The sequence below is a fragment of the Aedes aegypti genome, chromosome 3 (genome assembly GCF_002204515.2).
Source record: "Aedes aegypti strain LVP_AGWG chromosome 3, AaegL5.0 Primary Assembly, whole genome shotgun sequence".
NCBI lineage: Eukaryota > Metazoa > Arthropoda > Insecta > Diptera > Culicidae > Aedes > Aedes aegypti.
Genome location: NC_035109.1, coordinates 298,766,841 through 298,782,451, shown reverse-complemented (window position 1 = coordinate 298,782,451; position 15,611 = coordinate 298,766,841). Strand labels below are relative to the sequence as shown.

General features: G+C 39.4%; 2 protein-coding genes across 2 annotated transcripts; one reads left to right on the top strand and one right to left on the bottom strand.

Moving 5' to 3' along the window:
• The first annotated feature begins 211 nt into the window (after positions 1-211).
• Positions 212-1,636, top strand: LOC5568698 (beta-1,3-glucan-binding protein). The gene is made up of 4 exons (XM_001652471.3): positions 212-350; positions 409-503; positions 566-720; positions 776-1,636. The coding sequence occupies exons 1-4, from the start codon at positions 233-235 to the stop codon at positions 1,521-1,523; spliced, it is 1,116 nt and encodes a 371-aa protein (XP_001652521.1). The 5' UTR covers positions 212-232; the 3' UTR covers positions 1,524-1,636.
• Positions 1,637-11,201: 9,565 nt separating this feature from the next.
• LOC5568697 (lipase member H-B) lies at positions 11,202-12,575 on the bottom strand. The gene is made up of 2 exons (XM_001652470.2): positions 12,386-12,575; positions 11,202-12,327 (listed from the first exon to the last, which is right to left on the bottom strand). The coding sequence occupies exons 1-2, from the start codon at positions 12,426-12,428 to the stop codon at positions 11,348-11,350; spliced, it is 1,023 nt and encodes a 340-aa protein (XP_001652520.1). The 5' UTR covers positions 12,429-12,575; the 3' UTR covers positions 11,202-11,347.
• Positions 12,576-15,611: the final 3,036 nt, after the last annotated feature.

Genomic DNA, 15,611 nt, shown 5'->3' with positions numbered 1-15,611 from the left:
CAGTTAAAGGATAGAAATACAAATATTCAGAAAGATACGGGACTTTGAATTTTTCATGTTTAGTTCGTCACAGTCCTTAGTTTAACTATCACTTAAATTCAACTACGAGCGTTTTGTGAGCAAAAAAAAACCCACAGGTGCCAATTGACCAAACATTATATCACGAATTATGTGCATCTCATCAAGCAATACATATTTATAATGACCGATAAGAGTGAATTTTACTGTAGTGATGATACAAACTCAGAAAAGAGTCGTTGGAACCATTGGGTTGCTGTTCTGCGTTGTTGGTTTGATCTCAGGATGTAAGCGCTCACCGACCACTGCTTCAGGATTCAGAGCTCCGAAAGGTGAACATTTGTAGTACGAGACCTGTGTACATTGACCTCCAGCTTATTCATTGCATAGGTCGCATATGTTCTGGACAGCTAATTTTTCAAGATAATTTCAACCGACTGGACAGAAATGTTTGGCAGCATGAAAATTCGCTTGGTGGTGGTGGTGTAAGTCAAATTTCAATAACTACCACGAATATTTAACACAATCAAGGTTTTATCATCATAAGAACAACGAGTTCCAATGGTATTCTGGATCCGGACGAAATTCGTACATAAAAAACAATCATCTATACATCCGCCCAACATTGACATCGGATGAATATGGTGAAGCGTTTCTGAAAAGCGGAGTAATCAATCTCAACGAGGGTCCCCAGAGTCAAAGGTAAATTAAATTGTGCAACGTAATATCTCAAACCATAAATTGACCACTATTGCAGATGCACTGATGCACCGGGTTGGGCAGAACAGATCCACGGATGCTATCGACGAGGAAGTCCAGATCGTATCCTGAACCCAGTTCGAAGTGCACGACTCCGAACGGTGAATTCATTCGCTTTCAAATATGGAAAGGTGGAAATCAATGCTAAGTTGCCACAAGGAGATTGGTTGTGGCCTGCTCTGTGGTTGCTCCCAAAAGGGGATACCTACGGATATTGGCCCAAGTCAGGTGAAGTGGATCTGATGGAGTCACGTGGCAATCGAAACCTCGTACAGAACAACGAGAAGATCGGAATCCAGAAGGTGTCATCGTGTCTACATTTCGGAGACAACCCGAATGTGCGCAGTTCCCAGTGTGGTTCTGTTAGTGGTAATCTTTTTGGTGCAATGTTTAACAGATACCAACTTACTTGGACGAAAAATGTCATTCAATTTGGAATTAACGATAGGATATTTCGTACTGTTACCCCTTATGAGGGTTTCTGGAGACTTGGCGGATTCAGTTTCAACCCATGGCCTAAGGGATCGAAGATGGCTCCATTCGACAAGGAGTTTTATATAGTCATGAATGTTGCAGTCGGTGGAGACTACTTTCCGGATAATGCGTGGAATCCACACCCGAAACCCTGGAGACAAGGAAATCCGAGTGCGATGACCGACTTCTACAAAGCCAAATCCAATTGGTACAGTACTTGGGGTGATGCTGCGGCATTAGAAGTTGACTGGGTGAAAGTTTGGGCTGCATAGATATTTAATTTTCCAACTTTGGTATACTAAAAATTTATGATTATGTTGACTGCAATGATAACACCAGCTATTGCGTTTCGTGAATGGAATATATCTAACCTAATTGAAGAAGCAAGACAATCTTCACTATTCCCACGCAATCAGCGTTTGTAATTAGACTGACTGAAGCCTTTACCACTAGGGTCGATGTACCAATAGCCGCATAGCTAAGAACAAAAATTCGTATAAAATCGAAAAATAACGCTATCGTCATTATTTTTTCATCATCTGACAGCTTTTTATCTTGATTTTGTGGAAAAAATATGAAAACTACGAAAACTCAAATGTTTGCATTTATTATCGCGTGTGCCACTATAGGAATACATGTGCCTATAGTAGCACTATTTCTAATTTCTGTTCTTATAGTAGCATTAGCATCACGGCGTTGGCAAAACACTAATCAAAACCATATTTTTACAAATCTTTTATATTTTTTCTTCAAAGTATGGACCAAAAGCTTTCGTTTGATGTAAAAAAGTTTATAATTTATTAATTTATTCATTTCGTATAATAAAAAATAGTTTCTCTCAGTAGTGCTACTATAGGAACAATAGGTTTACTATAGGCGCAAGGGAGCTCAAATTTTAAGCAAAACTAATTATTTCGATCATTTTTTGAACAAAATCAAGCTGTGTACTGGTACTTAGCTGGTACTTAGATAAATAGCTCCTGACCTTCATGTCGAAAAATGTTTTGAATAGGTTTATAGCAAAACGGCCGTAAAAAGCCACTAGTGCGACTATAGGGGACTGTCCACTAAGGGAACACTGACCCTATGTATTTAAAGATTTTAAAGATGCTGCATGAATCAATTCAATCAGTTCTCTGAAAAGTAGTTGGTAATTTTGAATGTTTCAACCCAAGGTTTCAACTATACAAAGGAAGGTATTTGATCAATGAAATAACGTTCAATGCGGTGCAAGTGTCACGTCCCATCAACTTAGGGTGCACTAGCGACGAAAATGAAGATCTGATGTAGCGGCGTCGGTTGTGTAGTGAGTGGTAAGCGTGTTTGCCTCTTACCCCGACGACCGGGTATCAATTCCCGTCGAAACCAACCGTCGGGATTTTTTGAGACACAAAATACAAGATCACGTCATCTTTCGTACGAGAAAACTGTTGGTCCCGGCATATGAGTTGATGAGTACGATAGACTTAGGTGTGGCACTCCGTTAGGCGTGCTTAACCACTAAAAAAAGTTCCCTACTGCTCCTATGCCTCGATCTCCCCCGGAACAGCATCACGCAACTTCATCGGGGGAGGGCTGGGCTCATGCACTTCGTCATTCTCAGCCTCTAGCTGTTCTATTCTGTTGGAGATTAATGTCATAAAAAACGCTGATCACTACGACATCTCTACGGTATCTCTGCGACTGCTCGTTTTGCCCAAATGGCGGTTGGAAATCTCGCCGAGCTTTCGACAGCTTTCTGTGCGACGACGCCTACTTCCCTGGGCCTTACGTCAGAGCCCTGATGAACTTCCACTGGACGCGCAAGTGCATTTCGTTGCTCTACGACGACTCATTCTCCGCTGTTGCTTTACGAGCTCAACTGGTTGACAAGTTGGATGCCGAGTCCTGTCCGGCGATTCCGGTTGGAGGATGACTTCCGGTTTACTGGCGTCCTCACGATCTAAAAAACTTGTTTGTTAGATCTATCTATAGACCTCGACGGTTGAGATAGTCTACTCCGGCTACGCGCTTCTCCATTCTTTGATACCAGCCAGTGGAGTGTCGAAGTCGGTCCAGCGATCCCAATTGGAGAATGGCTTTTGGTTCACTGGCGCTCCGACGTCTCAAGCCGGTGATACGCTATGTACCACTCAGAGTAGTCCCCTGCGGTGGATCTATCCTATTCCGACGAAGATTTCTCCGAACCGATGCTATCCTAGCAGATGCCAAGGTCGATCCTGCGATTCCGGTGGCGGAAAGCTTCCGGTTCACAGGTGCCCCGACGATCATTTGTCGGTGCAACAACGCGATCTACTCATCTAGCCCCGACGGTGAAGTTAGCCTACTCCGAAACTGGCCGGGCCGATGGCGATGCCACAGGACCGAATTCCGGTGGAGGGGAACTTCCGGTTCACAGGCGCCCGACGACCATATGCCGGTGATGTTTCACAAATTACTCAGCTCAGCACGCCACGACAACTTATTACCGATACTACGCTAAGCCCGCTCTACTCGATCTAGTCCCCGACGGAGGATCTAGCCTATTCCGATCGCGGCCCGGACTTCCCTGATATTCACGCCATCTCCTTTGCAGCGACGACATAATCTGCGTTATCACTCTGTTCACCGCATTCCAAGTGCTTTCATGACAGCACATGATCTATGTTATCCGGATTTAGGACGACATCTCACTTCGTATATCCCTAAATAGATGGCAGTCGAATATAACATGATCCGGGGTCTCCTCGATATTTGGACAGACCGGACAATGTGGAGACTTTGCGTGTCGGAATCTGTGCAGGACGCATCCATGGCCTGGCAAAAACTGGGCCAGGAAGAAGTTAACTTCTCCGTGTTTTCTGGTCGTCCAAAGCAACACGTTAGGAATGAGCCTGCGAACCATCCTTCCTTTCTCAGAGTTATTTCACTCCCACTGCCACTTGGCCATTTTATTCATTCTGATAGTATTCCTTACATTACTTGTGTCCTTTGGTGGTACATGCTATGGCCTCAGCCAGCATGGTGCATATGGGGATCATTCCGGTGATAACGCACACTGCCTCCGACGATACAGTACGGTAGGCACTCGCCACCCGTTAGGCCATGAGCCGGAACATACCTGTCAGCTTCTCATGGTTACTTTTGGTTCCCAACTCCAGTTTGTCGGGGCACATTTCAGCTGGTGTTACTGGGCCCTTAATCTTCGCCATCACTACTCTATAGGCGTTGCCCCAGAGATTTGCGTCAGATTCTTTAAAATTATGTTTTAAATATGATGGTTAGAAGAACTCCTGAAAAGGCTGTAAGGAGTTTCTAAAGAAATCCACAGATATGCAACCTCTGCAGAAATTTCGGTAAAAAAATCTTGTAGTTGTTGGTGTTAACTCTGAAGAAATCCTAAAAAGTATGCCAGAAAGAATTTTTACATATTTTCTCAAAGATATTGCAAAAAAACTTTCGAGAAATCCTTAGATTCATTTCACCTAAAATTTCTAATTAAATTCCTGTAAAGAGATCGATGGAAGAATCCTTGATAAAATTCTGGAACATGTACGGCAGAGTTCTAGAAAAAATACTGCAAGTTATTGTTCCTTGCGGAATTCCTCCAGAGTTCCTCAGGAAATTTCTCAAGAGTTTCTTCGGTAATTCTTCTACACTTTCTCCGGGAATTCCTAAAGTGTTCCTTGTGTGATTCCTCCGGATTTTATTTCAATAATATTTTATTTTAATTTCTTCCGGGATTTCTCCAGCAATCTCTTGCAACTTTCTCCGAATTTCCACCGCGAATTCTTTTCAGAAATTTCTCTGGATTTCATCCAGTAATTGCTGAAAAATTCCTCCGGAGATCCTTTGGATCTCGTTCATAGTTTCTTTTGGATTTTTTCCGTAGTTCTTTCAGGAATTCCTCCAGAGTTTCCTCAGGATATTCTCCATGAATTCCTCCAGCAATTCTTTCGGATTTCCTTCAGAAGTTTTCCGAGTTTTCTCCAGCAATTCATCCGGAGTTCCTTCAGGAATTTCTTATGAAGTCCTCCAAAAATTTCTTCAGAGTTTGTCAGGGAATTCCGTCAGAGTTGCTCCGGGCATTCCTTCAAGATTTTTTCAGAGTTTCTCCAGAAATTTCTGCGGAGTTCTTTCAGACTTCATCCAGAAAAACTTCAAGGTCCACCGGGAATTCCTCCTCTCGGAATTTCTTCAGCGTTACTCTGGACATTCCTCGAATAATTTGTTCAAAGTTCCTCCAGGATGTGAGTCGGAGTTTCTCCAGGAATTCATTTGGAGTTATTCTAGAACTTCCTACAGGAATTCTTTCAAGTTCTAATAGGAAGTGCTCCAAAGTTTCCAAAAATTACTGGATGGAATCCAGAGGAATTCCTGAAAAAAATGTCGGTGTAAATCAGGAGAAAGTTGCAAGGAATTGCTGGAGGAAACCCGGAAGAATTCCTGGAAGAAATTAAAATAAATTATTCCTGACAGGAAATCCGGAGTTTCTTATGAGCTCCTCCAGAAATTCCTTCAATATTCATCAGGGAATTCCTTCAGAGTGTCTCCGGGTATTCCTTTAAGATTTTTCAAGAGTTTCTCCAGCAATTTCTCCGGAGTTCCTCCAGACTTCCTCCGGGAAATCTTCAGAGTCCGCCGAGAATTCCTCCAGAGTTCCTACCAGAATTCCTTCAGAGTTACTCTAGGCATTCCCATTGAGGTAGCTAGGATTTTTTTTCTGGAGGGGCCTAGTAAATTCTTGGTTTATCAAAGTTACATTGGTCATAATTTACACAAATTTCGTAGTTTGCGTCGATTTGTATTGATTCCATTTGTTTGTAATTTTGTATCATATCGCTGTACAGCAGTGATGCTTGTATATTTCAATTTTCACTATGGAAAATAATTTTTCTTTTTCCACCCAATAAAAAAAAATCTTTCAATAATTCTTCTAAAGAAATCACGAGGAATATCCCTTTGTAATTCTTCTACGAACTTTTCAGGTATCGGTGATTTCTTCATGAGTTATTTCCCTACTTTTCCAGTGCATTCTCCAAGAACTCCTTTGCCAGTTTTCATTAAGTCCCTCTTGGGAGTCCCAGGGAAAATCATTCAAGGGATTAGTTGTCATTACTCAAGAGTTTTTTTCTGAAGTTTCTTAACTTCCTGATCTTACCAGATAATGTATCAGAGAATCTGTATCAAATTGCTTAAAAGAATCTCTTGAAGGACTCCGAATTTTAAACATTTCTTCATGAAGGTCCTCTACGTACTAATCATAAACAAATTCTAATTGTTAGTTTATAATATAATCCAGTTGTTCATTGTTAATTCAATAGCCACCAAAACCGTTTTGAAGACCACCAAGCAAGGATAATTTCCACAAATTCTTCATCGATTGCCTCTGATTGTCCCTGATTGCCCCAACAGTTTTTCCAACGTTGCCTTTGGGATTCTTCCTAAAGTTCCTCTTTGAATTCCATCAACAAATCTTTCAAAAATTCTTCAAGGATTGCATGAAAAATTTAGAGCATTATTTGTCCAGGACTTCCTGCAAAAACAAACATTAATTGATTCTTCCAGGTTACTCTAAGGATTCCTCCTAATATTCCACAAGATTTTCAATAATAGTTAAATAAGATTTAATTGGGATAATGTTCGCGATTTATTAGAAAAGTTCTCCACAGATCTATGTGCATTTTTTTTTTTTCACAGAAAATTATCTAAGTTTTCTTTATCTAAAAATCAATTGGTCGGCGTTAAGTCAGAGGGGACCAAGTACAAAATTTGGGAAAATTGGATTATTATATCATTAGATGCAAAATTACCTTACCTTCTTTTCACTTTGATCAGGTTTGATGAATGCTGTAAACTGCGAGAGATATGAAACAAATTTACTTTGGATGATCAATAAAAATCGATAAAAGTGTGCAGTCAGAGTGGACCAAGTGCTTATTACCATATCAGCGAAAATGATCAACGCGCTGAGGAATGCGAGGAAATGAAAAACATTTCAAGAAATTTGTCAGATTTTTCAACTTTGAATGATTCTTCTACTTATTCATCAACAGAAATTTATAAATATTACTTAATTCGATGCATTTGATTTTGATTTTTGACCATTTGCCATATTTGGATGGGTGGTCAGAAATTGCAACAATTTCTGTGCAGACAGAGTGGACCAAGTGTTGAAAAGTAATAAACTGATTGATTGTTGCATTTTTTGAGTCAATTTCAGAGTCCGATAGAACGTTATGGTAGTTCTATGGTGTGTGTAAGGAATGTGCTAGAACCCGCTTATTGGAGCAATATATATTTTATTCGGTACGCTAGATTTTCGCTTGGTTCATTCTGACTGAACACATATTTGAATATTTCTGGCCTTCAATACCCTGACCCTGCAAAATCTTAATTTTCAAGCTATCGTAATGCCATTGATTTCGGTATTAAAGATATGGATTTATGAACAATTTACTATACTGGTATCAGAGAGTCTTCATAATCTGCTTATCTTAGAGATGTGCGACCAGATTAACTATGCAAGCATTGAATGATTGATATTTTTCTAGAAATTGTTCAGCCAGAGTGAACCAACTCACTGAACGATGGTCTTTAGTTCAGTCAGAGTGGACCAAGCACACATAGTCCATCAGAAAATCGTTCTATCAGAGGTTTGGATTATGATTTTTCATGATTATCACTTCACATTATATTGTTTGAAAGCAGTACAAAGGATTCTACCCCATTACCCCGAATCCCATTACCCTGAATGCCATTAACCATAACGCCATTATCCCGAATTCCAAAACCCCGAACGACCCATCACCCCGAATGACATTACCCCGAATCCCAATATCATGGGGAAATGTCATCAATATAATCATGTCAATATAATTGAAAATTCGGGGAAACAGCATTCGGGGTGATGGAATTCGGGGTAATGATAAATTCGGGGTAATGGAATTCGAGGTGATGGCATTCGGTGAAATGGCATTCGGGGTAATGGGGTAGAATCCATTTTTCTCTAAATATGAAAAATATCACTTGGTCCACTCTGACTTAACGTCGACCAATTAGATGTTGCTCCTCACATTCCGTTAAAATTCTATCTCGTAAATAATATTTTAATTTTTTTGAAGAATGCCTACATAGGAAATTTTATAAAAGTTCAAACTCTCCTATAATTTTTCTAGCGGAATACGTTCAAATTTTCTTTCATAAACTTTAGCGCAATTTCCGAGCAATTTGTTCTAGTATTCTTCGGAGATTTATATTATTAACGTCCTATGAATCTTCCGAAAAATTCACCATAAATCCATCCAAGAATTTTCCAGAGATTGACTAAAAGATTTTGCAATTTATTCTTTTCAGATACGCCATCAAATATTTTAACGGGTTCTAAAAATTTCTCCAAATTTTTCCCGAATATTTTTCCCGAATGAATTCAGAGATTCTTCTTAAAATAATCTAGAATCTTAAATAAATGTATATATCTAGAAATCTTTACTTTCCATATTTGATTCAAGAACCTCCGAGATGAGCCAGCCTCGGGTTGCAAATCTCGTTAATAAAGATAATAATAATAATAATAATTTGATTCAAGAACTGCTTCAGGAATACCTAAATGTTTCATAAGGATTTCTTCACAAATTATTCTACGAATCACTCCATATTCATATCAAATTTATAGATTTTTGTAAAAACTTCTAAAAAATTGTTTGGATATTTTCAGCTCAACCCACGAATAGCAAGATTTTTATTTTTGAATTACAAATCATTTTAAAATCGATCTGAACACGTTCTGAGCAATGATTTATTTTTATTCGCGAATTTAATGAAATTTCGTTTTTGATTTTTCTAATTTTTATTTTTAAACATCCCTATCTCTTTCATTTTTTTTTTTTTGGTTTTTGAAGCCTTTACTGGTTTTTGACAATGTTAAAAATTAAAGGTTTTACATTACTTTTGAAAATATGTTTTTTTTTATTTTTTCTGAAACATATTTTATTTTGGGTGTACCTAACGGAAAAACAATTCTAGAGTAAATTTAATATCATCAAGCTCTACTACTAATTCGTAATGTAAAATTTTATCGAATTTAAGTCTTGGAGGACATATTTGCATTACTTTGAAAGTTTATTGCGGTATACCTGACAGATTTTCAGAAATCATGAACCATTCGTATAAAAATCCTGCAATTTCTCAAAACTTTTAATTTTTTTTATAAATATGATAATATTTTTTGTATGAATTTTCTCAAGAAAGCGTCATGTGAAGGCAAAAAAAAACAATTTTTGAAGCAGGTTGAAATAACAGATGGAAAACGGAATAACTAAATAAAATTGGTTATTTATAATCTTTTCTATAGAAGTGAATTGCTACAGGATAATTGAAACCTTTCTAACGGATTGAAAGAAAAAAAAAACAAATTTCTTAAGAAGCTCTATCAGAATCTTCTTTAGAAATTATCTTTAAAATTAAGTAGAATTCATTCTTTGATTTCCGGTTTCCCCAGAATTCTACCAAAAAGCCTCTAGGAATTCCGTCTTGGAATTGCACAAGAATTGAATTCCAGAATATGGATTTTTGTCAGAATTGATAAAACTATTTCTCAAATAATGTTTTAAAGAAAATCCTTACAAATTTCTCTACGAATTTCCTAATAAATTCCTTCCCTGTTATTATGCTAAATGTTTCTCCATAGATTCCAATACCGCTATTCTAATTTCGAAAGCAAAAATATGCCTGGGGGTTTTCAATAAATTTCCCCTGAAGATTCGAAGGCAAGAGACATTCCAAAAATACTTCTCGTTGATAATCCCTGTCATAGTTTTAGCAATAATTTGAACTTTTAAACTGTTAAGTATTTTTTTTAGTTAAATCCGGGAACTTATTTGTGGATATAATGTAAGACGTTGAAAATAGTTCATTTTTTTGTAAATCTCACAATATTATTTGAATAATTTCCAAGACATTTGTAGCAAAATATATGAAGCCAATCTTCGAAATTCCTTGAGGAATTTTATTACACTAGAATTTTTAAGAATATGAAACTTTTTTTTTGATAAACGTAGTTTTGAATTTAAGCTATAAGTTTATTCATGCAAAATTATTTAAAAATATTGAAGCGAAATCAAAAAAATAATTTAGTGCTAGAATAAAAAACTATTCAATATTGTTGAACTTTACTTAAATTAGCCAGGCTAAAATGCCTGGAAAGACCTATTATGAATTCAGCCTTATTTTTCGCCAAAAATTCCAACTATTTTTTTTCCAAGCAGTTTCTTTAGTAATTTGACCTAATTTTTTTTATCAATTAATTTTGTCGGAAATTTTGACGAGTTGTAGTTAATGTAAGTATTTATTTAGAGAATTTATATAACAGCAATCAACAGGGCACTCTCCAAAAATATGGGAAATCATAATGAAGTTATGATTGAAGAAGATGCTGCACATCCTGGAGGAACTTTAAACTAATTATTGGAAGAATGCTCATTGGCGTAAAAACAGGAGGGGTCAGGTCCCCTCCAGAGTCTTCTTCTTCTTGGCATTTACGTCCTCTCTGGGACAGAGCCTGCTTCTCAGCTTAGTGTTCTTATGAGTACTTCCCCAGTTATTAACTGAGAACTTTCTTTGACAAAGTTGCCATTCTTGCATTCGTATATCGGCAGGTACGATGATACTCTATGCCCAGGGAATTCAAGGATATTTCTATTACGAAAAGATTCTGGACCGACCGTGAATCGAACCCAGACACCTTCAGCATGGCTTTGCTTTGTAGCCGCGAGCTCTAACTACTCGACTAAGGGAGGCCCCATGGCGACCCTAATCTTGGTCTTGCTGAATAGCTGCGAGTTTACCGCTACGGCTATCTGGACCCAGGTGAACATTTGGATGTTGCGGAATTGATCGGCGCTTACTGCTAGCGCCATCTATTTACAAACAGCGGGAACCTTATGCATCTATAGAAGAAAACACATCATGTTAAAGAACTAAGAACACAATGTTTAATCCACGTTGAAAGAAATCACACAAATATATAACATATCTTGGTATAAATAATTTTGAAATTTCATATGTTCAAAATAATAAAAAAGTAAAAAGTTTTGAAACCAAATCACGTTATCACTACTCAACACTCATTAACAAACGGACGCCCATTGGCAGTTGGGAAGTAAAATATTCCTTGCACTCTGCTTCCCCTGTTGGTTGGTTCTCCTCCCATCGAAGCCGAGAATCCCGTATCCGTACAGATTCCGTTGCGGATGTCCTGGAAGCTCGAACACTGCCGACCTACAAATCCTACTCGCGAACTAATTGACTCCACATATAAATCCACGGCTCGTCCATGGGCACATCCTCCATCGATGTCCACTCCACATCCCGGCTGAATTCGGCCCCAGTTGGGATAGAAATCGGCATCGCCAAGCGGTTCCATGAACCCAAGCACGCCCCCGTTCGTATGAATCACTTCCACGTATTCCGCATCGGTGTCCTTGATTCTGTCCACCGAGTCCATGGCGAAGAATGGCAGTGCCGGATCCAATCCGATAATCACCGGAAGTCGCCCTCCCTGGCCTTTGCCAACATTGCCAGCGGCATGTGCCCCCAGACTGTGACCAATGACCACAACATCCTGACGTCTGAGGTACTTCACCCGCACCAGGAAATCGATCAAATTCGAAGTCGCAATGCCAACAGGATACACCAATCGACGTGAATTCGGATAGAACACATCGTTTCCGTTGCTCCAGTCGACAAAAATGATGTTGAATTTCCCCACGCTGAACAGTTCCGTACGGATTCGACGATTGATCGGAGAGTTGATATCGCCACCCCATCCGTGGATCACAAATCTCGTGGGATAGCTGGCGTTGAATGCAGAATAGATCACCGAATTTTCGTAGTTGTTCCAGATTTGATGTGGCATTTCCGGATTCGTAGGAGTGTAGAGGTAGAACCGCGTGTCGTACTCCGGATCGAACTTTGGAGCCGGTTGATCGAAGAGGTTGGCGGCGTACGGATCACGACTGATCATATGCAGATGACCTCCATCATCGTACGTGACTTGCCACGCATGATCATCATGATTCTCTGCAAGAGCCGTCAGTCCTGGGATGGGAAACAGTTTATATGAAATGAACACATAAAACGTATGAAATGGCGTTACCTGCGGATCTTAGAGCAACCAAGAAAATCACAACCCCTATCATTTCGTATGGAAGACACAAAATTGATTAGGAAGCGACGGGTTACATCATTTGTTTTATATACGGACCCAATTTCTGGCGGTTATCTAACCTTTCGAGAATTGATAGATTTTATCTTCGTGAATTTCCTGTATGTGTTGTATCTTACGATAAATTCCGCACTGTCTCGTTCTGGCCAGCTCGAAGGTAGACAAAATACAAGCCAAATGATGTTATGAAACGAAGAACATAGGAATTACCCATCATCATGTCATTCGATTCATGAAGTGCAATTGAAAATCATTTAGCTTTCACCATCCCCACTGAACAGTACCTGCTTCTCAACTTAACGTGATATGGCATGTTGGTAAAAATAAAACTATAAAATAATTTGAAATACTTTATTATCATTAGGAGCCCCGGGATCAAATATCAGTTGTAATTTAGACTTCAATCAGCCATATCTCAACAATTACCCAACCGATTTTCAAAATTCTTCCACGTATTCCATGTCCATGTTCCATATTTTAGTACGGTAAGAAAAAATGTTCCCAGGAGTGTTCAAATTTCCCCAATATAATTTCTTTTCGCGCACTGAAGCGGAATTACCGCAAATGATATAATTTCAGGGTTTTCAATCACGAATGACCCAAGTTACCTAGAAAAATAATGCACGTGAAGAGAAAAAAAATTTGGGCATTCCTAATGAGACAGATTTTTGTAGATCACGGAATTCGTATGCCAAAACCTTTAGTGCTCTGGATATGATTGACAAAGAAATTCTATGCCCTCGAATTTTACGACCCGAAAAGATCCTCGCTGTATAGTTGCGCGTAAATCGCGTTCTGACATTCACATCGCAAAAAAAAACAAAGCTTTTATTTGGTTCATTCCGGGAAATGGCATTCCGGGAAGTGGCATTTCGGGAAATGGGTTTCCGGGAAATGGGTCATTCCGGGAAATGATTTCCGGGAAATGGCATTCCGGGAAATGGTTTTCTGGGAAATGTCATAGAATCGGGGAAGTGAACTTCCACCTGACGCAGTTTCTGTCAGGACATGGTTGCTATAGACAGTACCTGCATAGGTTCGGGAACTCAGAATCTCCTGCGTGCCCCAATTGTGCTGGTGTGGAGGAAACAGCGGAGCATGTCGTATTCGATTGCCCCCGTTTCATTGTTGTGAGAGGTCGCATGCTCACTACATGCGGAGGGGACACGTCCCCCGACAATATTATAGAGAGAATGTGTGCGGATGCCGAGTGCTGGAATGCAGTAACTACGGCTGTCACTCACATTATGTTAGAATTGCAGCGTCTATGGCGCGCCGACCAAGAGTTGGCTGCAAAGGATTAGCCCTGCCGAGGCTGGTCCCTTGTAACATTGTTTAAGTCGGCTAGGAGAAGCAGTTTGCCTAGGCTACTTCTGCTACACGTGTTGTGCTATATGCACAGGCCCCTCCCCGAAGAAATACCGTAAGGTGGTTCCGGGGAGATAAGGGTCTGAGGCCAAGGGTAATATCGATGCACTGTTCACCACTTGAACAATTCTAAAAAAATTGCTCAAGCACAGTGCATAGGATGGTTTTAGCGGGTCGTCGTTGGTGCGTCATCCCCGCATTCCCTGAGTTACCTTCTCAGGGGATCTGATTGCAGATTTCCCCCTTGTAAAAAAAACAAAAAAAAACCTGGTTGCTGCCATTTCATGCTTAAATTTAACTGAAGTATCTCAGCTAGGCATGGTTATGATTTTCTGCAATTACAGCACGATAAAGAATAGAAGCTCATAACAAGATCTGTATTCATTGAAAGACGTCAAACGAGATAAACGCATACATTTATTTCTAGGCAAGGTAAGGCAGCGTCCATAAATGACGTAGCATTTTTGGCCAATATTTGACACCCCCCTTTCCCCATCGTAGCTTAATTTCCCATGCCTAATACACGGTTCGTCACACAATCGTAGACTCCCCGTTTTCCTCTAAAATGCTACGTCATTTATGGGCGGTACATCACTCCATAAATCAGAGATCCCCTGGAAGGTGTATTGGAGATAATTTGATAATAAAACCGTGAGAACAAAAAGGGACTGCCAAAATCGCGTCAGTTCTGTAGCTTTATCTGGATAAAAGCTTGACTAAAGAACTGGTTGTCAAATGATTTTTGAGCGCTACTGTATGAACTCAGACACTCTACCAATCAAAACCACATGCTGAAGTATATAATTTCTAACGAAGCATAAATAAACACGTAACGTCACACGGTAGGCATGAATAAAGTACAATCTCAGACCGTATAATGGGCAAAACTCCATGCCCATTGATCCCTAAGCATACAATCGCCAATGGGACTAATAATGGACTTCATTGTCCTTTCACCTTTTTTTTGCAAAATGCACATTTAGCGTATGCTAATTGATCAAATGTGTTTTCATGAGAGATACTACGACGTTTCTCATCCCATGTTCGAGGCAGCAATCCAACTTGTTTATTGATTTGCAGCAGTTTTCCAATTCACGACAGTTCAAATTCACTACTAAAACGCTTCTATGCACTGAAATCACGGCTTGAACTTACAAGATCATGAACCTAATTGCGCTTCATAATTACTTATATTACTACATAAACTGATGCATCAAAGTTTCAGCACGGAGGGAATGCATTTTCTCCCGCGACACTTTGAGCTCTCAATGTTCAGCTTGTGTCTTCATCATACCTTTACCTTAAGCCCAACACTGATTATTTCATTCAGGCACCGAAAATGACAAAGCATCTTATCTAGAGCTCACGTGTGGGTTTTGCTCACTCTGCCTAATCAATCTGGGCACTGGGCCATTAGTACACTTAAATTTGCAAATTGGCCCATTGGCAATGCAAACGACTTGTTCCTGTCTCGCGGGATTATGCCGCATGTCGTCATCAGCTGATTTCTAGAGTTGAAGAGCACATGCGTAGGAAGAGGTCGCGATAATTTCTAGCTTAGCGAGCCAACGGATTGCACAGTGGCTCTGTTTTTTGGAGATAGGTTTACTGAATTAACATTTTGACTCATATTACGAACAATTAAGGCCAACAGTGACTTCAAATTTATCTCATGAGCATAAATTAGATGATAATTGTGTAAATTTCAATTTCGTCTAAAAGCTTGACTGATAACTGTTATGTGTGCCAATATTTTTTTTATTTAAACTTGTTTAGTATTGTTTTTATG